The 23454-nt window shown below is 41.6% G+C and overlaps 1 protein-coding gene across 3 annotated transcripts in view; it reads left to right on the forward strand.

The window, feature by feature from the left end:
• The window catches only part of SLC35H1 (solute carrier family 35 member H1), a 43544-nt gene that overhangs the window by 11112 nt on the left and 8978 nt on the right, over positions 1 to 23454 (forward strand). For 2 of the 3 annotated variants that reach the window (XM_073606299.1, XM_073606301.1), the window contains exons 4-9: positions 12897 to 13047; positions 16697 to 16760; positions 16846 to 16918; positions 18213 to 18381; positions 21085 to 21168; positions 22605 to 22780. In XM_073606299.1, the coding sequence (XP_073462400.1) occupies positions 12897 to 13047; positions 16697 to 16760; positions 16846 to 16918; positions 18213 to 18381; positions 21085 to 21168; positions 22605 to 22780 (717 nt within the window). Of the gene's footprint in view, positions 1 to 12896; positions 13048 to 16696; positions 16769 to 16845; positions 16919 to 18212; positions 18382 to 21084; positions 21169 to 22604; positions 22781 to 23454 lie in introns of those variants that run through there. The other variant, XM_073606302.1, reaches the window with a different exon arrangement.

Consider the following 23454-nt stretch of genomic DNA (forward strand, 5'->3'; position numbering starts at 1 on the left):
CTTTCATAAAGGTGTGTATATGTAATGACAGATCATGTGACACTTAGATTGCACACAGGTGGACATCATTTCACTAATTATGTGACTTCTGAAGGTAATTGGTTGCACCAGAGCTTTTTATGGGCTTCATAACAAAGGGGGTGAATCCATACGCACATGCCAATTATCAGTTTTTTATTTCTGAAAAATAGTTTTATGTATATATTTTTCTAATTTTACTTCACCGACTTAGACTATTGCGTTCTGATCCATCACATACAATTCAGATTAAAAAAACATTGAACCAAAGGCTGTAATGTAACAGAATAGGTAAAAAGTCCAGCTCTGTGAGCACCTCCAGTGGCCCTGATTTGCTATCATCGGCGAACCGGGACACCTATGTAGATTATTTTGCATGTGGCCAGATATATAATGTGAGTTCTACCATTTTTTTAAACTGCCCATTAGATGGAGCTTTAATTCTTCCTATACACACACACACACACACACACACAGAAGTGGTGGGGGAAATCGCATGTGATTCGGACAGGAATCGCACCTCATTCCTGTTCAAATTGCATGTGAGTCTTTGCAGTGCGATTTGTGCCCATTCATTTTTGTATCGATGCAGATCGCACCACAAAGTATCTGTTTTAGCATCGGGAGCATTTGGGCAAGTACTGATAATAGCACAAATGCTTGGTATTCGTGCATCCCTAATGTTTACTGTGACTTTGTTACTGTGAGTTTGTTTGGGCCAAGCTGGCCCAAATTAACTTTTTTCTTTACTAATAGATGTGCCTGCTGGGCATGCTGTATGTAGCATCATTGACATACAGTATACAGCAATGTGTTCCAGCAGTGGGACAGGGACTTTGTCACGCTCTCAGAACAAAATTGAGTCAACTGAACGCTGCTCAGTCAGTTACACACAGCTTTATATTCTGTGAATAAATACAATCGATCTTCTGGCAGAAATCCTACCATTATATGCCTGCCTCTCCACTGCAGCCAATCAGAGGAAACTCTATAGAGGAAGCTCTCGCTATCCCCGGGGTCTGTACCCTTACTGTGGCTATTGTGAGGGGTCCCTACGCCTCCCACTCCATTTTTACTTTATTTAAATTATAGGCTTTACCTGCAGGAAAAAAAAACAAACACTTGCCTGTCCCTTTCCACCATTCACAGAACTCCTACTTATATTGCCCCACAATGCATCGTATGCAGTGAATAGAGGAGAAACCGTTGAATGACAGGAACTCCCCTGCTGATTCACAGAAAATGATGCTGTGATGAAACGCCTGGCACCCAGCTTGGGTGCTTCCGCCAAACGGTGCTTCCTACTCTCCAAATCCTTCCAACAGACTGAAAGCTAATACCAGCCCTGTTACCCCAAGCTTCGTAAACAGGGAGCGGGTTGGGACTTTAAATGAGGCACAAAGTGTAGCAACCAAGTGCCTCCATTCCCGTTCAGTTAAAAATTAAAAAGGAGTTGGGACTTTAAATGAGGTGCGCTATAACGTCAGTAATGGGTAGTAAAGTAAACACATCAATAATTCAATATGTACATACTGGAGTGGAAATAGTAACATAATATTACACAATAATGTTGAGAGCAAGATTTATTATTCAAGAGACTCATCAACAATGTGATATAGAATGGTCTCCATGGTCCATAGTCCATAATCAGTGGGTAGGAGGCTTGCCCCTAGTCCCCTCCAAAAGCCTCTGTCCCAGTTGGGTCTGTCACAGATGCATTGTGGGACAATATCAGTAGGAGTTCTGTGAATGGCAAAGGGGGCAGTTAAGTAAGAGGTGCAACTTTTCTCAGGAACAGTGGAAGACAGCCACTCAGGTCAGTGTCCAGTGGCAAGATTTATTTATTTATTTTAGCAGCTACCTGAAGGTAATGGGATACACACCGTTACACATAACTAACACAAAAAAAATACTAAACGTCAACTTTAACATCAGTCTTTAAAAAATGTCTTATTCCCTTACATTATTGTTTAAGGGGGTTGTAAAGGTTTGTGTTTTTTCACCTTAATGCATCCTATGCATTAAGGTGAAAAAACACCTGGCAATGACGGCCCCCCCGTTTACTTACCTGAGCCCGTTCACCTGCTGTGCGCGTCCCCCGGCGTCCTCTTTTCCACGGAGTCTGGCCGTTGATTGAATAGATAGGATAGATTGATAGCAGTACAGCCATTGGCTCACTCTGCTGTCAGTCACATCCAATGACGCGGCCCGCCGGGGGGCGGGACTGAGTCATACACTCTGTGTCTATGGACACAGGGTGTATGACAGGGAGTGCACCCGCAAGCTAACCCCCTCAGGATAGAGCTTCCCAGACGGGGGTTAGCTATTGCGGGGAGGAGCCGAGACAGCCGTCGAGGGACCCCAGAACAGGAGGATCGGGGGCCACTCTGAAAAACGAACTGCACAGTGGAGGCAAGTATAACATGTTTGTTATTTTAAAAAAAAGAAAAACTAACTCATATAACCCCTTTAACTGTTTAGTAATTTTAGCAGACAAAGATGCCTGTTTTATTGCATAATAAATGGTATATTTGTTCTTGAACTTTATTGAATTGCTTTATTGCTGTTTGGAAATGTGTATTTATTCCTTTACCACTTAAGGACTGGGCCTCTTTTTTAGATGTGGTGTTTACAAGTTAAAAACAGTTCTTATTTGCTAGAAAATTACTTAGAACCCCCAAACATTATACTTTTTTTTTCTAACACTAGAGAATAAAATGGCGGTCGTTGCAATACTTTCGGTCACACTGTATTTGCGCAGCGGTCTTACAAGCCCATTTTTTTTTTTGGGGAAAAAATATAAAAAATAAAACAGTTAAGTTAGCCCAATTTTTTTTTATATATTGTGAAAGATAATGTTACGCTGAGTAAATTGATACCCAACATGTCACGCTTCAAAATTGCGCTCGCTCGTGGAATGGCGACAAACTTTTACCCTTAAAAATCCCCATAGGCGATGTTTAAAAAATTCTCCAGGTTGCATGTTTTGAGTTACAGAGGAGGTCTAGGGCTAGAATTATTGCTCTCGCTCTACCGACTGCGGCGATACCTCAAATGTGTGGTTTGAACACTGTTTTCATATGCAGGCGCTACTCACGTATGCATTCGCTTCTGCACGTGAGCTCGGCGGGACGGGGCGCATTTAAAAATTTTTTTTTTTATTATTTGTTTTGCCTTTTAATTTTTATTTTTAAACTGTTTTTAAAAAAAAAAAAATATGTTGTCACTTTTATTCCTATTACAAGGAATGTAAACATCCCCTGTAATAGAAAAAAAGCATGGCAGGACCTCTTAAATATGAGATCTGGGATCAAAAAGACCTCAGTTCTCATATTTACACTAAAATGCAATAAAAAAAAATTGTCATGTAAAAAAATGATTTAAAAGAAAAAAAAAGGCCCTTTATGAGCTATGGGTGGAAGTGACGTTTTGACGTCGCTTTCGCCCTGCAATGTCACAGAGACAGGTGGGGGCCATCTTCCCCTCATTAATCTCCATGCACAGCCACTAAGAGGACCGGATCACCTCCGCGCTGCTGATAAAAGTGATCTCGTGGCGAATCCGCTGCAGAGACCACTTTTATGTTGTAGCTGACCGCCGGCCGAACACAAGGATACCGGGGTTATGGCAGCTAGCTGCTGCCATAGCAAAGATATCCGTCCTCAAAGTAAGGACGTATATTGGCAGTCGGTAAGTGGTTAATGTATGAGTGTCATTATGGATCAGCATTGTCTGAATGACACCCGTGCTAAGCTCTCAAACTTCTGTGTTTAGAGTGCAACAGGGCAGACGCTCAGAGCGGGACCCAGAAGCCAGTGAGAATCACTGGAGTAGCCATGTCTACTTCAATGATCTCCAGTTTCCAGGGGCATTGCCCAGGTATGATGTATACATAGTTATGTACATTAGTCCGACCTAGACCAACGTAACTGTATAAAATATCAATACTTGCAGTTCCTCTTTAAATGTGACTTGCATCAAACAAGGCATCTAATACAGGTCCAGTTTAAACCTCAGATGTAGTTTCATGGATGGACTTGAAGTTGGAAATAAATGCTTGGCAGCCAATAAGAGCAGTAAAGACCAAGTAGGGATGGAGATCCGATTCCCTCCAACATGTAAAGTGTATCTAAACCCCAAAACAATAATGTAAAATTTTGCAACTTACAAATCCTGAGACGTAGTGGCTGCATTCGTTTTCTTTTTAAGGCTTGCTTACCCTGATTTTTACTTGGTAGTCCTACCAGTAACACATTCTTGTCCTAGGATGATGACATTCACTCACTGTACTGTATTTGTGGAAATGCAGTGTTGTCACCCTATGACATAACCACAGAACACCTCCCCCTCTCTATTCCCTAAAGAGGAGGTGTTTTGTAGTCCACAGAAGAGAACTGGGAAAGCTGAAAAGTTGTTTGAACTTTCAGTTCAGTGCATAGGATGTTATAAGTAGGGATGCACCGATACCCTTTTTTTTTTTATTGGGTAGTACGAGTACCAATACTTTCAGTAAAGTACTCGCTGATACAGAGTACCGGTACTTTGCGTTGCGATTTGCATCCATACAAAATGAATGCAGTGCGATTCCTGTCCAAATCGCATGCAACTTCCCGCGCCGCTCCTGTGTGAACCCAAGCTTGTTATAGTGATTTTGAGCCTGAATTCACACAGGTGCAGTGCGGGAAACATTCCCTGCATGATTGGTTTTTCTCTCCCATGGCTTTGTTCCCCACATCTCCAGCGGTTCCAACCATCCGCTGAACCCCCTCCTCATCCCCCCGGTCCCGCTGTACCAGATTGCCGCGATCCCTCGCTGTCAGATGCCGAAAACCCACTTCACCGGTCTGGGGATTTAAAATTCCTGCGGCTTTCTCTCCTCTCCTTGCAGTGCTGACAGTAAGGGCTAGGCAGGCCATGGGAGAGACAGGAGGAGGCCCAAGCCACAAATGCAGATGTCCACAGGCGTATCGGGAGCCGCAGATGGTGAAACCTGTCATACAAGGAGGTTTCCCGCACCGCTCCTGTGTGAACTCAGGCTCAAAATCACTATGACAAGCCTGGGTTCACACAGGAGTGGTACGGAAAAACCACATGTGATTTAGACAGGAATCACACCGCATTCCTGTTTAAATCGCATGCAATTCTTTGCAGTGCGATTTGCGCCCATTCATTTTATATGGATGCAAATCGCACCGCAAAGTAGTGGTTTTGGGTATCAGGAACATTTTCACGAGTACTCGTGAAAATACTCGATATCGGCACTGGTGCATCCATAGTTACAAGTACACTGGCATTCCGACAGGATTTACAGGTATTTTTTGTACTTACAGAAAATGTACCAAACCAAAAAAAAAATAAAACTGCAGCCACCACATGTACTGTAAGGTTTGGTAAGCTGAAAAATATAATATTTTTGATCTTTGGTTTAGATCTATTTTACATTTTGAGCCTGGTTTAACATTTTATATTTCTTAATATTCTACCATGAATCTAGTGTTCCCAGATTTGCTGACATAGTCCATCTAAATGCTCAACAGAGCAGTGAGCTGTACTTGAAAAGTAGACATATTCTGATGTTCACTAGAGAAGGTAAAAGCTTTCAATGAGGAAGCCGAATATTTTGTTGACTTTTCAGTCAAATGTCTCATTTACATTTTTTTTTTTGTTTCATCAAAGCAAAACAGCCAGCAAAGCAAATTAAAATTACATGAGCATGACAAGCAGAGATACAAAGAAGAGCATTTTTCATTTTGGAAAAATGCTAAGAATGGTAAAAGTTCAGACAGATGTTAAAGGGAAATTATAATGGTTCGGAGTTAGTTTTGTTTGTTTGTTATTTTTTGTTTTTGTTTTTTAACCCAGGCTAAAAAGTAGCTTTAAAGAGGTTGTAACCTCTTTTTGTTAAAAAAAAAAAAAAAAAAAAAAGAGATGCTGTTCCTTTAATGCAGGTTAAACAGTACGTGTGCTGTCTAATCTGTCCCTTTCTATGCTGTAAAAAACCTGGTTGATCTTGCCTGTTCCTGTGTCCCCCTATGTAACCTGACCATGGTAATCATGGATGCTGATCCGTGGTCAGTTTACGTGTCTGTGTCATCCCACTGCTTTCCTTTCTCCCCCTTGCTGCCTGTTGGCTCCTGTGTATGAGCGATCTCCTCCCCCCCCCTCCCCTCCTGCCGCTATTAGTAGCTGGCAGTAAAGTCAGAGTAGGATTGCTGCCAGCCCCTCTGTTCTACCAAGGTATAATACACAATGGGGTTGATTTACTAAAACTGGTGCACTCAGAATCTGGTGGAGCTGTGCATGGTAGCAAATCGGCTTCTAACTTCAACTTGTTCAATTAAGATTTGACAATATAAACCTATAAGCTGATTGGTTTCTTTACAGAGCGGCACAAGATTTTGCACTTTCCAATTTTAGTAAATCAACTCCAGTGTAAATGCTTGTTTAAAATGATGCCGCTAAATACCTTCTTTCAGATCACCTCTTTGTGGTCACGTGACTTCCTGCCACTCTCCTCCCTCGATCTGAGGATTAGAGTGGGAAGTGCTGAGCGGACAGCACAGCAGTTACATGACCTCCCAGCTGACATCAGAGGGGGATCTCGGCCCCTCTCGCTGTATCCCTTAGATCGGGGGAGGAGAGCGACTGGAGGCCATGTGACCGCTCAGAAACATCTGAAATTAGATATTTTTATAGGGGGCTGACAGTAATTCTAATTTGACTTTACAATAACTTTAATGATTATAGATTTTTATGCCTCGTTGAGACTAGCAATGACATACATATGTTTATAGGACATTTCTAAATGCATATAATTGCATAAAGTAAAAGTTTGGATTTAGGATGATACTATTTCTTTGCCAAATAAACAGATTTTACTGTAAGCATTCAAGGCACACTGGCCACTTCTTCAGGTTATAAATAGAGGACAGCTTTCCCCCCAAAAGCTTGCACTGTAAGTGGTTTAATTTAATTAGCCAATAAATATCACCCACAATCCAGACTTCTAATTTGTCAATGGCTAACATGGTACAACACTCAGCTGCATATAAATACATGTAATAATTGTAAATGGTATAGTTCACACTGGTGTGAACTATACCATTTACAATTATTACATGTATTTATATGCAGCTGAGTGTTGTACCATGTTAGCCATTGACAAATTAGAAGTACAGTCAGGTGAGGCAGGGCCATGAACATTAAAAAAAATCGAGCTTCGAGGGTCGTAGCTCGTTGACCTGGGGTCACAGAGACCCTAAATTTGGAGGGTATGTAGCCTAAGTCCTACCCCATTGGGGCTCCTACGACCTATGGTTCCAGAGATATGGGGCTTCTTGAGCAGAAGCTAAATACAGAGCAGCCACTTTAAATACAAGTTGAAACTCTCTGTTTGCAGCAGACTGAGAGGATGAGCTCACAGTGCCTCCCACTTCTTGTCAGAGGCACTGAGCTCAATGAACAGCTTGGAGTCTTGGACCAATGGTAAAGTACCATTGGTCCCAGCTGTCCAATAAAAATGCTGCAGTGGAGTCTTTCCTCTCACTGCAGTGTCATAGAAGGGGCATGTGTCTAAAAGACAAATGCTCCCTTCCAACCCAGCCCTCTTATCTACAAGGAAAAAACATGTGTTTATGGGTATAAGATTTACCCACAATCCCATGTTTTTCTCACACAGTTAAGAGGGAGAAACTGATTCTGTTGAAAAGGCACTGTTATATTAAAGCTAAATCATATGTTTATATGTTATAACATAATAATTTATTATTTATCTATTTACTGTGAAATTACTGGTAGGAAGTTATAACTTTAAACTTCAGTAATTTGTCCGTTAAGCCACCTGCTTGAGTACAGTATTTGAAAATATAGTAAATTACCTTAAAAACAATATATAAAAATGATTTGTATATTACTTACTTATGGTAATTACCCCTTGCCACCCAGGCCAATTCTGACACTTCTCTCCTACATGTAAAAATCATCAAATTACTCAGAACCCCCAAAACATTATATATATTGTTTTAGCAGACACCCTAGGGAATAAAATGGTGGTTGTTGCAACTTTTTATATCACACGGTATTTGTGCAGCAATTTTTTTAAACGCATTTTTTTTGGGAAAAAATAGTTTCAAGAATAAAAAAAAAACCACTAACGTTAGTCAGATTTTTTTTTTTTGTATAATGTGAAAGATGTTACGCCGAGTAAATACATACCTAACATGTCATACTTTAAAATTGCGCACACTTGTGGAATGGCCCCAAACTTCAGTACTTATAAATCTCCATAGGTGACGCTTTTACAGGTTACATGTTTAGAGTTACAGAGGAGGTCTGGTGCTAGAATTATTGCTCTCGCTCTAATGATAGCGGCATATGTAACCTGTGTGTATCTGGCTCTGATACTAGCCAGTGCCTCACCAGCCACTGACCTCACAGTGCATCCCTGGTTCACACTGTGTTTAACCACCTCAATACAGGGCACTTTCACCCCCTTCCTGCCCAAGCCATTTTTCAGTTTTCAGCGCTGTCGCATTTTGAATGACAATTGCGCGGTCATGTTACACTGCACCCTAATTAAATTTTTATAATTTTTTCCCCACAAAAAGAGCTTTCTTTTGGTGGTATTTGATCACCTCTGTGGTTTTTATTTATTGCGCTATAAACAAAAGAAGAGGGACAATTTTGAAAAAACACAATATTTTTTACTTTTTGCTATAATATCCAATTTTTTTTTTTAACAAATTTTTTCCTCAGTTTAGGCCGATATGTATTCTTCTACATATTTTTGGTAAAAAAAATCGCGATAAGCGTATATTGATTGGTTTGCGCAAAAGTTATAGCGTCTACAAAATAGGTGATAGATTTATAGCATTTTTATTTATTTATTTATTTTTTACTAGTAATGGCGGCGATCTGCGATTTTTATTGTGACTGCGATATTGCGGCGGACATATCGGACACTTTTGACACATTTTTGGGACCATTCACATTTATACAGCGATCAATGCTATAAAATTGCATTGATTACTGTGTAAATGTGACTGGCAGGGAAGGGGTTAACCACTAGGGGGCGATCGAGGGGTTAATGTATGACCTAGGGAGGTGATTCTAACTGTGGGGGGAGGGGACTGACTGGGGGAGGTGACCGATCGGTGTCCCTATGTACAAGGGACACGCCATCGGTCTCCTCTCCTCTCTGACAGGACGTGGATCTGTGTTTACATGCACAGATCCACGGTCCTGCTCTGTTACCCGGCAATCGCGGGTGCCCGGCGGACATCGCGGCCGCCGGTCACGCACACCGGGTCCCGAGCGATGCAGTGGGCGCGCGCGCGCCCCCTAGTGGCTCGGAAGGGTGATCACGTCATATGAAGTCCGCCCAGAACAATAGAAGCCTCGTCCTGCCATCATATGACAGTGGGCGGTGGCTTAGTGGTTAAACATAAAAATCCCTGTTCTGTCAGGGGAGAGAAGACATGTCGTTTGTTCCTACTAAGTAGGAACAATGATGTGTCTCCCCCCCCCTAGTCAGTCCTATCCCCATACAGTTGGACGACACTAGGGAACACACATTTAACTCCTTGATCGCCCCCTAGTGTTAACCCCTTCCCTGCCAGTGACATTTATAGAGTAATCAGTGCATATTAATAGCACTGATCGCTGTATTAATGTCAATGGTCCCAAAAATGTGTCAAGTGTCCAATCTGTCCATCACAATGTTGCAGTGACGCTAAAAATCGCAGATCACCGCCATTACTAGTAAAAAAAAAAAACTGATAAAAATGCCATAAATCTTTCCCATAGTTTGCAGACGCTATAACTTTTGCGCAAACCAATCAATATATGCTTATTGTGATTTTTTTTTTTTTTTTTTTTTACCAAAAATATGTAGAAGAATATATATCGGCCTAAACTTATGAAGAAATTTAAAAATAATTTGGGGGATATTTATTATAGCAAAAAGTAAAAAATATATATTTTTTTTTTTCAAAATTGTTGCTCTTTTTTTGTTTATAGCGCAAAAGCTCTATTGATGGGGAAAAAAAAAGGATGCTAATTTCATTTGGGTACAGCGTCGCATGACCACGCAATTGTCAGTTAAAGCGACACAGTGCCAAATTGTAAAAAGTGCTCTGGTCAGGAAGGGGGTAAAATCTTCCGGAGCTGAAGTGGTTAAAATTCTATGCGTCCACGGGTAGATTAGATACTCAGACTGCATCTAAACGCATGTAAGTGCAAATACGTTTAAACGCAGCACATCTTGATCTGGGAAGCAAAAGGTTTGTTTATACTTCCTAGATACTTTCTGCTGCATTTATTTAAACAAAACACAGTAGACTAGTGTGAATTTAGCCCTCTTTCACACGGACTGTCCGTTCAGGTCCGCCTATCAGTTTTTTAGGCGGACCTGAACGAACACTCCATGGAGGTCTATGGAGCGTCGGATGTCAGCGGTGACATGTCCGCTGACATCCGACCCGCTCCGATCCGAAAAAGTGTAACGGAGGAAAAACCTACTTTTCCATCCGTTATCGGATCGGGTGACGACAGACTCTACGTTCCGTCATCACCCGATCCCCCATAGGGGAGAGCGGCGCTCTGACAGGTCCGTCGCTGCACAGTGTGCAGCGACGGACCTGTCATCTTCTGTTCAGCGGGGATCGGCAGAGCGATCCCCGCTGAGCAAGCGGATGTTCACGGGGCGGATCATCACTGATCCGCCCCGTGTGAAAGAGCCCTAGATTGTGGTATTATATTTGTGTTTTTTTTATGACATGTATACAGCCTTCAAATTACAAACATTTTATGCACCACAAAGGATTTACAAATCACCATGGGTTGGCTAAAGAGACTGCACCGCAGAGCAACTTGCTTTTCAGCTCCCTTTTGCCTTAAAGAAACTTTGAACTTAGCCATATGATAGGATAGGGGATGAGCCACTGCTCTATTGATATACTGAGTTGTGTAAACAACAGACCTTTAGCATTTTTTTAGCAGATATAACTTTAAAGCAATATTAAACACAAAAACTCTATAACTAAGCCCTGTGGGAAGGGAAAAATGCATCAGGGGTGTGCATTTTGTTACATATATACAAATTCATTCTATTGCAGCTTAGGTAAAGGCAAACCCAGGTGTATTTCAAACTATGTTTACAGGTTGCATAAATGCAATAATCAGTTTTCCTGTATGTCTGGCGTTCAGCTACAATCTTGAAGATCCACTCTTTTAACTATAATTTGATAAAAAATAAAAGAAATATCTGCGCTATGATGGACAACAACGTACAGCAGCTAAGCACTATAACCCAGATAGTAGGCACATGAGCAGATATATAGAAGAAAAGTGCAGCGCTATAATTTGATAAATATGTGTGTTCCACAAATTATTAAAGTGCAAACAATATCCATAGTGTAAACTATAAATCATGAAAATCAATAAAAAATAATCAGTACAGTGCACAACAGCAATTGATTAAACAAATGTCCAATATATCAATAGTTCACAAAATACAAAAATCCATATTTTATTAATGTTAATAAGTGACTTGAGTTCATAAACAAAATCCTGGTGCACTGTGAAGTGAATCATTCATAGATAGTGGGACATGAGATAGACTTGACCACGTGAGATCACCACCACAGAGAGACAGGAGGCTTACCAGTGAGCCAGTGACCTCTCCTTACATGCAGCATTACAATCACCCTCCATTTTTTTTTTTTTTTAGCAATATTGCGCTATTGGTGTCTTTTTTTTGCTTTTTCTTTTTTATATTCATTCACTTGCACCTTTGTCTGTGGGACTTGACTGGACTACCGCTCAGTGCCTGTGGAAACCATCCGGTGGTGAAGGCCCAGCACACTGGGACATCTTTTCAGGCTCCAGTTATCAGGATACTTCCCCAACAGGATCTCAGTTCCAACAAGCCTTGTATGACCCCCCTGAATAAGGGCGGTCACTGGCTTATATCTTATATATATCTATATCATGTCCCACTATCTATGAATGATTCACTTCACAGCGCACCAGGATTTTGTTTATGAACTCAAGTCACTTATCAACTTTAATAGAATACGGATTTTTGTATTTTGTGAACTATTGATATATTGGACATTTGTTTAATCAATTGCTGTTGTGCACTGTACTGATTATTTTTTATTAACTATAATTTGAGTTTAAAGCGGCGCTAAACATTTGCTTACTTTGTCACCTCCCCTTTTGCAAATGCTAAACGTTTTTAATGTTTTTCTTACCGTTTTTCTTTTCTTTCTTTTTTTTGGTAAATATTGCTTCTCTTCTGGGTTTCTGGCCTAGGACAGGTCCCACTGCCTCCTGGTATTGCTACGTCACAGCTATTCCAGGAGGCAGTGTATTAGTAAGCTGCAGTTTGTGCACAGGCGTGACGGATGTGTGCACATGCGCACTAATGTTGCGTGGCACTACAGTGCCCATCTACCAGAAGCTGGCAGCATTGTGCGGACATGCTTCTGGTCTCTGCCAGCTCCCAAATGCCTGGAAGAGAGTTCTGTTTTAAAATCCATATCAACCAGATTCCTCGGACTGTCAGTGTGTTCCTGGATAGGATTGTAGCCTCTTGTTCCACACTTCTGAATGTGTGCAAATTCCCTCGCTGAAATCTGCAGAGGGTGGTGCTCAGAACCAGGGAAATTGCTGACTCAGAAATTATTGGTAATTATAGGGGTGTAATGAGCACTGCGAAGGTGAGTGAGAGCATGAACATTAGTCACTAAGCAGACAGGCTGAATCCCGGGTCAGTGTGGATGCAGCATTTTCATGTTTGATTAGAGTGTACTGTACAAAACAAAATATGCGTTATGATTCACGTTTCCCTACTTCCTTTATTTTCTTTGTTGTAGAAATTTCACTTGCCTCTATTTATGACTCTTGTGCATCTGCTCATGATTTTCATTATGTCATCGGTAAGTCGAGTACTGATGACCTGCTATAGCGGCCGTGCACGCGTTATCCTGCCGTGGTCAGACTACCTCAAAAAAGTGGCCCCTACAGGTACAGGCAACATTCTATCCTTTGTTTAGTACCATATATTATAGTTTGTGGTTTCTTTTCTAATTATTTTTATTGAAGATTCAAAAAAAGATTACCCATTTCCAATACTTATAAACATAGGAAAGGAAGTATACCAAAGTATAATAACAATACATGCATTGAGGTTCAAGAATGATTGAAGGTGTAACCTGTGAATATATTTCAATGAGCACACCTCTTACATAATTTTGCTCAATGAGCTATCGCAAAATATTCTACAAAAAAAGATATAAAGAGAGAGGAGTATACCTGTGCCCATTTTCCCTGTCGCTCCTGTAGGTGCAATATGGAGAGAGAGAGGGAACATAGGATCACAAGATCATAAAGCCTTCGCATAGGTCCCCATGAATTGTGAACCCAACGTGGGTGAGAGGGTGTAGCGGAAAGCCGTAATGACTATCAAAATTCTGCCACATCCCCTCCCACACTGCGCTTGTAACATAAGGTCTTTTATTGTATAGCTCACTGGCAGATTAATAGGAACCTATAAGAGAAGAAAACTGCAGAGGAAGAAACAGAAAAAAGGGGGGGGGGGATAAAGTGAGAGGAAGAGTGCACCCCATCTTATCAGTGCATGACTAACTGATAATACTTCATAAAGCATCCGAAAAGTAATCAGTCCAGGGCTTCCAAACTTTGTCAAAATAAGCCTGTTTGTCAACTAGTATTGCTGAAAGGCATTCATTGAACGTGATCCAGGACAACTTATTTTTCACCAGGTCCAGGGGAATCGTAGATGATATCCAGGACCTGGCAATTGCAATCCTAGCTGCCATGAATATAAATGCTGTAAGTTTCCTCATGTGTCCTGGCGCCTTCCCATTCGAGCTTCACAGTAATGCTTACTGAAGCGATTTAATAAGGTTCACCAGAATCAGTGAATATATAAAGTTTTAAATGCGAATCCAAAATCGTTTGACTTTTGGGCAGTGGCCACCATATGTGGAACACTGTGCCTTCCATGCCACATCCCCCGAAACACAAGGGGGAAACCCCCAGGAGACACTTCCACCCTCACCGGTACCATGAACCACCTCGGCAAAACTTTGTAGTTAGCTTGGATCAATGAAGTATTAATGTAGGATTTTGAGGCATATTGAGGCTTTTTAAACCATTCATCAACCTCAAATGTTTCACCTATGTCTTGCTCCCATTTATCCATATAAAACAACTTTTCCAATTTAGATGTCAAAAGAGAATACATTTTTGATATGTGACTTGTAGTCTTTGGTTTCTGATTCAATGTTTTTATTGAAGGTTAACATACAAATAGTCTTTGGCCATGATATCATAAAAACCTGTGGTACCTAAAATTTTCCATAAGCAACCCTTTAAAAGCTTACAGCTCATCAGTTTACAGTGAATTATGGTCTTAAAATTATTGCTCTCACTCTGCTATTCAAGGCGATACCTCACATGTGTGGTGCAGTCGCAGTCTACATACACATGCGCACGCTATACATATGTTTGCACTTCTGGGTGTGTGCAAAGTGACAGAGTTGCATTCAATTTTTTTTATTATTACATTGTATTATATTTTTTGTTTAATTTTTTTACTTTTCCTCTTTTAACCCCCTATGTGATAGCATTGGGCAGGTGGCAGGTTCTCTTTATGGAAAATACCCCCAATGTCTCCAGTGCCCGCTAAAGCAGCCAAGAAGGCACATCTTGATTAGTTGCTTCCCTGGGCACAATAGCTGGGGAATGACTGCTCTGAAACCAGAAAATCTCAGAGCTGACACTTCTGGCTTCATAAACAGCAGGGGAAATTGAGGAATGGATGTTCCTCAATCTCTTTCCACCTGGCATCCTGAAGACAGTCTTTTGTGGGACTGGGCTCAAGGGAAGAGCAAGAGAGCCCTGGAACCATGGAGAGAAGGGAGTGGGCACACCACATGCACTGTAGAAGTGATTGGGTGGCTATACAACCATCCAGATCACTTTAACCATAACAGCCAGGAGCCGGCTGAACAAAACAAACACAAGCTTATGGCTGCTACTGTATTTCAGCTTGCACAAATGCTTCTGATATTCATGACCCCTTTGTGTACAGATCTTTAATGTTTAACACCCCCCCCCCCCCCCACCAGAACATATCTTAGCATTATATTCTTTTACCTTGTTCTTGTAGTGCGAAAACTCTTTCATTACACCAGTAGCTACTGGGAGGAGGAATCAGCGGGGTGCTTTTTTCAGTTCTTAGAGAAGTAATAAAGCTCCCAGATCTACATCACTCAAGAGCCCTTTCCCTGCACACAGTGGTGTTGATTTAAAGGCAAATAGAAAGTTCCCCCTGCAGAGTGCAACTTCTCTTGAAAAGTGAATAACCTGTTTGCTTTTAGTAAATCAACCCCATTGTTTGGGCAGGTTTTGGGAGTCAAGGCAGCGGCATTGTTTTGCTGGGAAAGAAATCCATGTATGCCTTTGGAGAGGGTAGGGGTGGTAGGGCTAGGTGGAGTTCTGTAGTGCAGCATTGGCAGCCCCTTAATGGAAGTTAAAGGATAAGTTCACTTTTACAAAAAAATAAAAATAAATGCACATTTTTTTTGCAGGTAAAAAAAATATGCATTTATTATTATTTTTTGTTAGGGACCTGTAAAGCATTGCACCCACGATCAGATCCAGGATGCAGGGTGGGTGCAGTCCTGAAAACTGTCAATCTGTCTGCCTGTACTTCCAGTAGGGGCAGGCAGTTGCACTCTGACAGGAATCTCAATGAACTACCAAGAGTGCTCAACAGCACTCTAGTAGTTTATTGAGAGCTACAAGCCGACAGCCACAAAAGCTGTCGGTACTTGTAGTTTTCCCATTCACAGAACACTGTGACTGGATGAAGCGGCCGGGCGGGTGGAGTTTATGACAGCTATCGGGGGAAAGAAGATCCCCCCACTAGCTGTCAAAATGGGGACTGGGGAGGATGCAGGGGCCAGTGCATTTGTAACATGTTACATCCTGTATATTGGTATAACATGTTACAAAAGGTGAACTTATCCTTTAAGAGCTTACTGGATCCTGTCTGGAAGGATCACCAGGTATTTTTCTGTACTTGCATTGTTTTTAAAGGGTCAAAGCATTATGCATGTATTACAGAGATGTGACTAAGTGTTCCAGGACCCGCACATCAAGTCAAGACCTGCTGTATGATAGTGAATAGCAGTCTCAGCCTGGACCCCCGCCAGGCCTCGCCCCAACGCGTTTCACTCCGGTCTCTGGAGTTTATTCATGGGGAGGAGTCCCCATGAATAAGCTCCGGTGGCCGGAGCGAAACGCGTTGGAGGCATGACCTGGTGGGGGTCCAGGCTGAGACTCATTCACTATCATACAGCAAGTCTTGACTTGATGTGAGGCTGGGACTCTTAGTCACTCTCTCTATCTTTGCCTGGAGCATAGACAAGCTCCTTTCCCAGCCAGCACTCACAGCGGTGGGCACAGGATTTCATTCCCATACAGCCTGAGCGGCTTACACACATATCCTTGGTATTGCAGAGATGTATTACGTATGTTTTTTTTTAGTTTACCCAGACATATAGTTTAAATAGAAAATTACACTTGTTCCTGACAGTGTTGGCTTGCACATTGCAGGATTTTAACTATTGCTATTTATGTTCAGCTTTGGCCACTGCTCTGGACATTGGACTTTCTAATTGGAGCTTCCTGTACATCACTGTGTCACTGTGAGTTGGTAAGGCCTACATTAATCATCGGAGAGAACAATGTTTGTACAAGTGCTGTTATGTTTTTTTTATTCTTTACCACCAGGTACACCATGACGAAGTCCTCTGCAGTTCTCTTCATCCTTTTCTTCTCCCTCCTCTTTAAGTTAGAGGAACTGGTGAGTCACCGGAGGAATGTGCAGGGTGGAGAGGGAGTGAACGGGAATACATAGGGATCTATGTATTATATGACAGCTAAATTACCTTTAGGCAATACAAAAGCACCAATCTACCAAGTTTTTTGTGATTGATGCCTTGCAAATGCAGCCATGTTTATTTCAACATTTCACACAAACAAGCTCTCTGGCTTGATGAAACACATTTCCGTATATACTTGAGTATAAGTCGTTCCGAGTATAAGTCGAGGCCCTAATTTACCACAAAAAAATGGGAAAAACTTATTGACCCGAGTATAAGACGAGGGTGAGAAATGCACAGCTACTGTAAGTGGAAAAGAGGGTCAACAATGCCCATTTGCAGCCTCACTGTGCCCATTTGCATGCCTCACTGTACCCATTTGCAGCCATAGGTCCCCCGAACTTCAAACTCTGTAGTTAAGGGTTCCTAGATGCCCCCTAGCTGCAGCCAAAATTTGGGGTCTCTGAACCCAAATGGTCCCGAATTGACATTGCTGCAGATGGACACAGTTGACCGACTTTGGGGCCCCGTATCTCGGGGCCACTTAGTGCTAGGAACCCCAAATTTGGTGTGCAAACTCAGTGGCACCATAAAATACCCAAAGCTGTGGTTTCTAGCACCAAGTGTCCCCGAGATACAGGGCCCCAAATATCGGTTCAGAAAATGTCAAGCATTTTTCTACAGCAGAGAATGACATTTTCCGAACCGATTTTGGGGCCCCGTATCCCGTATCTCGGGGCCACTTGGTCCTAGGAAACCCAGCTTTGGATATGTTATGGTACCAGTCCCACTGGGTTTGCACACCAAATTTGGGGTTTGTAGCACAAAGTGTCCCTGAGATACGGGGCCCCAAAGTCGGTTCGGAAAATGAATTTTTTTGCTGCAGAAAAGTGCTTGACTCGAGTGCTTGACTCGAGTGCACTTTCAGCACAAAAAAAGTGCTGAAAAACTCGACTTATACTCGAGTATATACGGTAATTAGGCTGAACGAATAGGATCAGTTTCACGGATCCAAAAAAAGCAGTTTTATTTCAGAAGACTCAAGTTCATACTTGTTTAATCCAATATGGCAACATACCATAACGCTTATTTTTTTTAGATTTGAGAAGAAACAGCCATATACAGATTACTGTAGATGTTGGTAGTTCTTTCCACTGGTACTGTGTACACTCTTGTACAACTATACTGTTATTATTCACAGCAAAATGTAAATAGTAGCCTCTTTCTGTATGACCTATGAACTTTAACCTGTGTTATCAATCCTGCTTTCTGCAGAGACCGGCCCTTATTCTGGTGGTTTTACTCATTTCCGGAGGCCTTTTTATGTTCACATTCAAGTCAACTCAGTTTGACACCAGGGGTTTCATTTTGGTACTTGCTGCTTCTTGCCTTGGTGGGATCAGATGGACTCTGACCCAGATCCTCATGCAGAAGGCAGAGCTGGGTAAGTACTGGCGTGATGGCTGGTTGGTATGTTCATTTTTATGTAGCAATTATATTTTTATATCATATGAGATAAGTGCAGCTTTTTGCTGAACCATCATGAATAGCCTTTTTATTTTGCTTTTTGGTGGCCTCTGAAAACTTCAAGCTGAAGTTCGGGCACAAAAATATTCATTTTAATTAGGGTTGCACCGATACCGAGCATTTGCACAAGTACTTGTACTCGTGCAAATACTCCGATGCCTAATCTGATACCTGGGCAGCCTCAGAGATGATCAGTGCAGTCAGTTACAATCATCAATCTCGCCATGTGGATTTCAATAAAGCAGCTAACAGATGCTTCTCCTCCTCTCCCTTCCCCGGCTTTCAGCTGCTTTATTGAAAGTTATACAGGGAGACTGGTGATTGTAACTGCCACCACCGCTGCACCGATTACCCCCGACTGCCCCCTGCATCTCCCCTTGAGCCTCCCTGGGTCCTCCGTGTTCTCCTCTAGTCCCCCTCGGTGTCCTCTTCCGGGTCCCCCTCGGTGTCCTCTTCCGGGTCCCCCTCGGTGTCCTCTTCCGGGTCCCCCTCGGTGTCCTCTTCCGGGTCCCCCTCGGTGTCCTCCTCTGTCCCAGATCTGTCAGGATGGAGAGCAGAGGGAGGAGCCAGTAAATATATCATTCACCGGCTCCTTCCTTTTCTGAATGATCACTGACTGTCCATTCATAACTGAGCATTGTAAACAGTTTATGATGCTTCGGTTTATGAATGAACAGGAGCCTCCGTCTCCTGTCCATTCCTCTCCAGTGCAGCTCAGACAGGGACTGGGGAATCTGTGTCCTTAGTTCCTTTTCCTGTCTCAAAGGGGAGATGTCAGGGGTCTGTTTAGACCCCTGATATCTCACCAAAGCCCCCCCCCCCCCAACAGGGCTGATAAAAAAGAAATTTAATAAATATTTAAAAGTTAAATTGTAAATAAAAAAAGAAAAACACCACTGACACTGTCCCCTCCCCAAAAAAAGAAAGCATTGTAAATATAAATTGTAAAAAAAAATTAAAAAAATGAAATGTAAAAAATAAAATTGTAAATAAAAATAAAAAACTACTGACAAAGTCCATGCCTCATCAGTGCCGCATATTAGTGCCACTGTCACATGGCATAAAAAAAAAAAATCGGTAATCAGTATCGGTGAGTACTTGGGGGGAAAAAAAGTATCGGTACTTGTACTTGGTCTTAAAAAAAGTGGTATCGGTGCAACCCTAATTTAAATATATTACTCAATAATACAATGTACAGTAAGTCCAATTTATGTGCACTAAATGCCTTTGAAAAACCCAGATGTTACCCTTTAAAAGTAGTATTGATATCATTGTGAAGAAAGCAAAGTAGTGGGAGGGGCCCAGAAGGTTCACCACTACAAGCTGGTTGTAGAAAAGTAAAGCGGCATGGGGGGGGGGGGGGGGGGGTAGGACCAGATACAAGACCGGTCATCCTTTGTAACAGGAAACTACTGCACAGAGGGAGGTTGATTTACTAAAGGCAAATATACTGTTCACTGCATGTGCACATTAAGCGCGTTTGCTCTAGACGTGAGGGGAAGCTCTGAAATGAGGGGAAGCTTTGCTGGTTTCTATCATCCAATCATGTACAAGAAAAAATGCTTTTTTTTTTATTTCTTTGCATGTGATTGAGTATTCTTTGCAAAGTGAAGCTTTACCCAGTATACAAAGGACACCAAAATTTAAGTAAGAATACACACACAGCTCTAGGCTGTGCTAAGCCACTGGCTGCTGTGTCTGTATCCGCTCGTTATCATGGCTTGTCTTTCCCTGCTGGAGGGCTTTGTTTTAAGGTAAGTTTCACATAATGTGCTAGTATGAGTTGCATACTAGCACATTATGATATTGCCTTGCAGGAGGAATTTATTTATTTTACCGAGTTTACTATTGCTTTAAGCATCCCGTAGATAATTCCGTTTTTTTTTTTTTTTGTTCAACTAGCAGGTTGAAAGAAAAAACTGACCTGATTCCCATCCACATAATCGGAGGATGGGGGAATCACTTCTACTAAACTATTGTATTTTGACAGCCGGAGACTTCCCTGCCATCAGAATACAATGATCAGCACTGCCGGGTATAGCCTGTAGTGCTGATCAAGCAGCAGTTATAGGACAGGCTTGGCTGTACAGTGGATCGGTAGTGAAGAAAATAGTTTATTTGGACCAGCTTGGTACAAACCACTATTTAAAGTTCACCAAAACTTGAAGTTAGGCTTTAAAGTAAATCTGTGTTGTTCCCATGCTTCACTTACATGCCGCACTCATTAGCAGTACATTCCTTTACCTCACTTCCCCACTGTTCCATTCAGTTGTCAAGAGCGAAGAAAGACAGCACTTTGTAAGTACTGAGTTGCTGCAGTATGAGCTTACCCAGAGCTGAGGATTCCCCACCTCCACGTGACAGCACTGGACCTATCGTCAAGCACCAGTATTTTCACATGGAGTGAGTCACATGTTCCTCTTAATACTCATAAGTACCAGGCATTTTTTTCTTTCCCAGTGGATGAACAGAGCCACTAAAGAGCAAAGAATAGGTGAGTATGTGCTGGAGGGGGGGAGCGAAAATAAGGTAAATTTGCTACTTTCTGCAGAGAAAGAATGCATTGAATAGCCAGCTAACTAGTAAAATATATTTATGTGTGTATTATTTCTCCCCCTAGGTTTACAGAATCCCATAGACACCATGTTTCACTTACAACCTCTTATGTTCCTCAGCCTGTTCCCTTTGTTTGTGGGCATTGAAGGTGAGAATGTGATATCTTATGCAATTGATTTTGCCATTGCAGTATAACTACAGTGCCATCATTAAGTGTAGTTGGTGTGTGATGTCAATAGGAGTATTTGAATTAGTAGTATTGAAGTAGTTTAGTGACGATTAAAGTTGGTTACACATGCTATAAGCTAATTGTAACAATCTTTGTTTTTGATAAATCTTCGATTTATTAACAACTATGTCCTGCAATGGGTCGTCTCTATAATCCATTCATTTTATATCCAATCAGGCCCTCCCTCTACATATTTGTTAAAGTGGTTGTAAAGCCACTTTGTAAAGTACATACAACCCCCTCTGTTAGATAACCTTCTATGCTCCAGTGTATATTCTTTGTAAAAAATATGCATATTTCTACCTTTTTTCAGAGCGCCGCTCAGCACTCACGTGACTGCTCGCTGCTCCCTCTCCAGATCTGACAGCTACGTCAGCGGGAGGGGCTGAGAATCCCCTGCTGGCGTCAGTTGGGAGAAGAGCAGTGAGGAGTCACATGAGCACCGAGCGGCGCTCTGAAATAAGGTAGAAATCTGCATATTTTTTACAAAGAACATACACTGGAGCGTAGACCGTCTCTAACGGAGGGGGGGGGTGTACTGTCACTAGCTGACAGGCAGGGAGGGAGGGGGAGAGGAGGTTAGAGGAGAGCTACGAATGACAGAGGCACGTAAACCGACCACAGTGTCAGGGGCTCAGCAGCCATGATAAACCATGGTCAGTTTACAGAGGGGGGGGCAGAATTAGGCAGGATCAACCAGGTATTTCAGGTGATAGAAGGGGCCAAACGACACTGCACAACTTCTGTGCTGTATAACATGCTTTAAAGGAACAGGATCCTTTTTTATTTTTATTTTTTTTAGGGTTACAAACACTTTAAGTCTAATAGTGGCCCATACATACTTCAATCAATGATCAATGTATTTTCTGATCAATCTCTCCCGATGGGAATAATCCTTCTATAGTCAACAAACCTTTCTATTGATATGCCATACATGGGGAAGTGAATTTTGATCAATAGATAAGATATGATCATAATTTTCTTATCATAAACCATCAATCTCATCTATGTTTCCACCATGTAATCTCATAATCTCATTGATCGAAGTATGATGGCAAAGCATCACAGTGCTGCCAATCAATGCAAAACAATTGATAGTTTTCTGACCAATCGACTTTGATTGAATCTAAATGAAATTGTGCCTAAATAGATCAGCAAGGAAGTTATGGCTATTACATTTTTTGCAGATTCAGTTATTTTTATCGAATCGCACATCAATCTGAAGCTTGTATGACCACCATTAAAGCAGATTGTGCAATCATATTGTAATGTGTGTGGTCAGCTTTCCGGTGATTGCCTTATGTTCTTGTTATTTGCTGACCTGAGTTTTCTTTTTGTATATCTTTCTTCTGCAGGTCTTCATATGTCCACGTCACAGCAGTTGTTCCGCTATCACGACATTAATGAGTCGCTTGTACTTTTTGGAACACTTGGGTTGGGTGGACTCCTGGCATTTGGTCTGGGATATTCAGAGTTTCTACTAGTTTCAAAAACATCCGGTCTCACCCTGTCCATAGCTGGTATTTTCAAGGTAAAGTTAGGTGTATATTGTTTTGTGCAGAGTACGATCATTTTATAACAGTGGACACACATTTAAGGCCCATTCAGACCTGCATGTTACAGTGTGGCATAATACATGCTGGGGTGTCATTTATTTTAAATGGTATCCTGCACCTAGCAAACTCAGTTCTTGCTAACACGTTATTATTGTGTGCTCTGTTGAAAAATAAATGGGCTAATTTACTGCAGAGCCTCTTTTAACATGCTTATATTAACGCATTGCCACATAACGAAAAGAACCTTCTTAATCGAAAAATGTTACACTTAAGGGTTACCAAGACACTGGAAGTGTGACATCAAAATTAAAGTGGAATTCATGCCTAGGAGTAGTAAGACATTATTTAAAAATAGTTATGGTTAGGCAGGAATTCCACTTTAATACCCTGAAAGCTTAGTCTGAAATCGCCAATGATTAGCTATCATCATGAAATTATCTGAATGCCACCTGTCTATTACCTTTCATACACAGAAGGCATATGTTATTGTCTTCGCATAAAGAGTGTTGAAACTTCAGTGCAGCGAAGAGGAGTCTGTGTTTCAGAGGTAACATATAGCATGTTTCTTTAGGATATGAAAAAGCATATGATATAATTTGCAATCCTAAGCATGCCATAGATTGGAACCAAAACCCATGACAGTAGTAAA

Source organism: Aquarana catesbeiana, linkage group LG12 (assembly GCF_042186555.1).
Source record: "Aquarana catesbeiana isolate 2022-GZ linkage group LG12, ASM4218655v1, whole genome shotgun sequence".
NCBI lineage: Eukaryota > Metazoa > Chordata > Amphibia > Anura > Ranidae > Aquarana > Aquarana catesbeiana.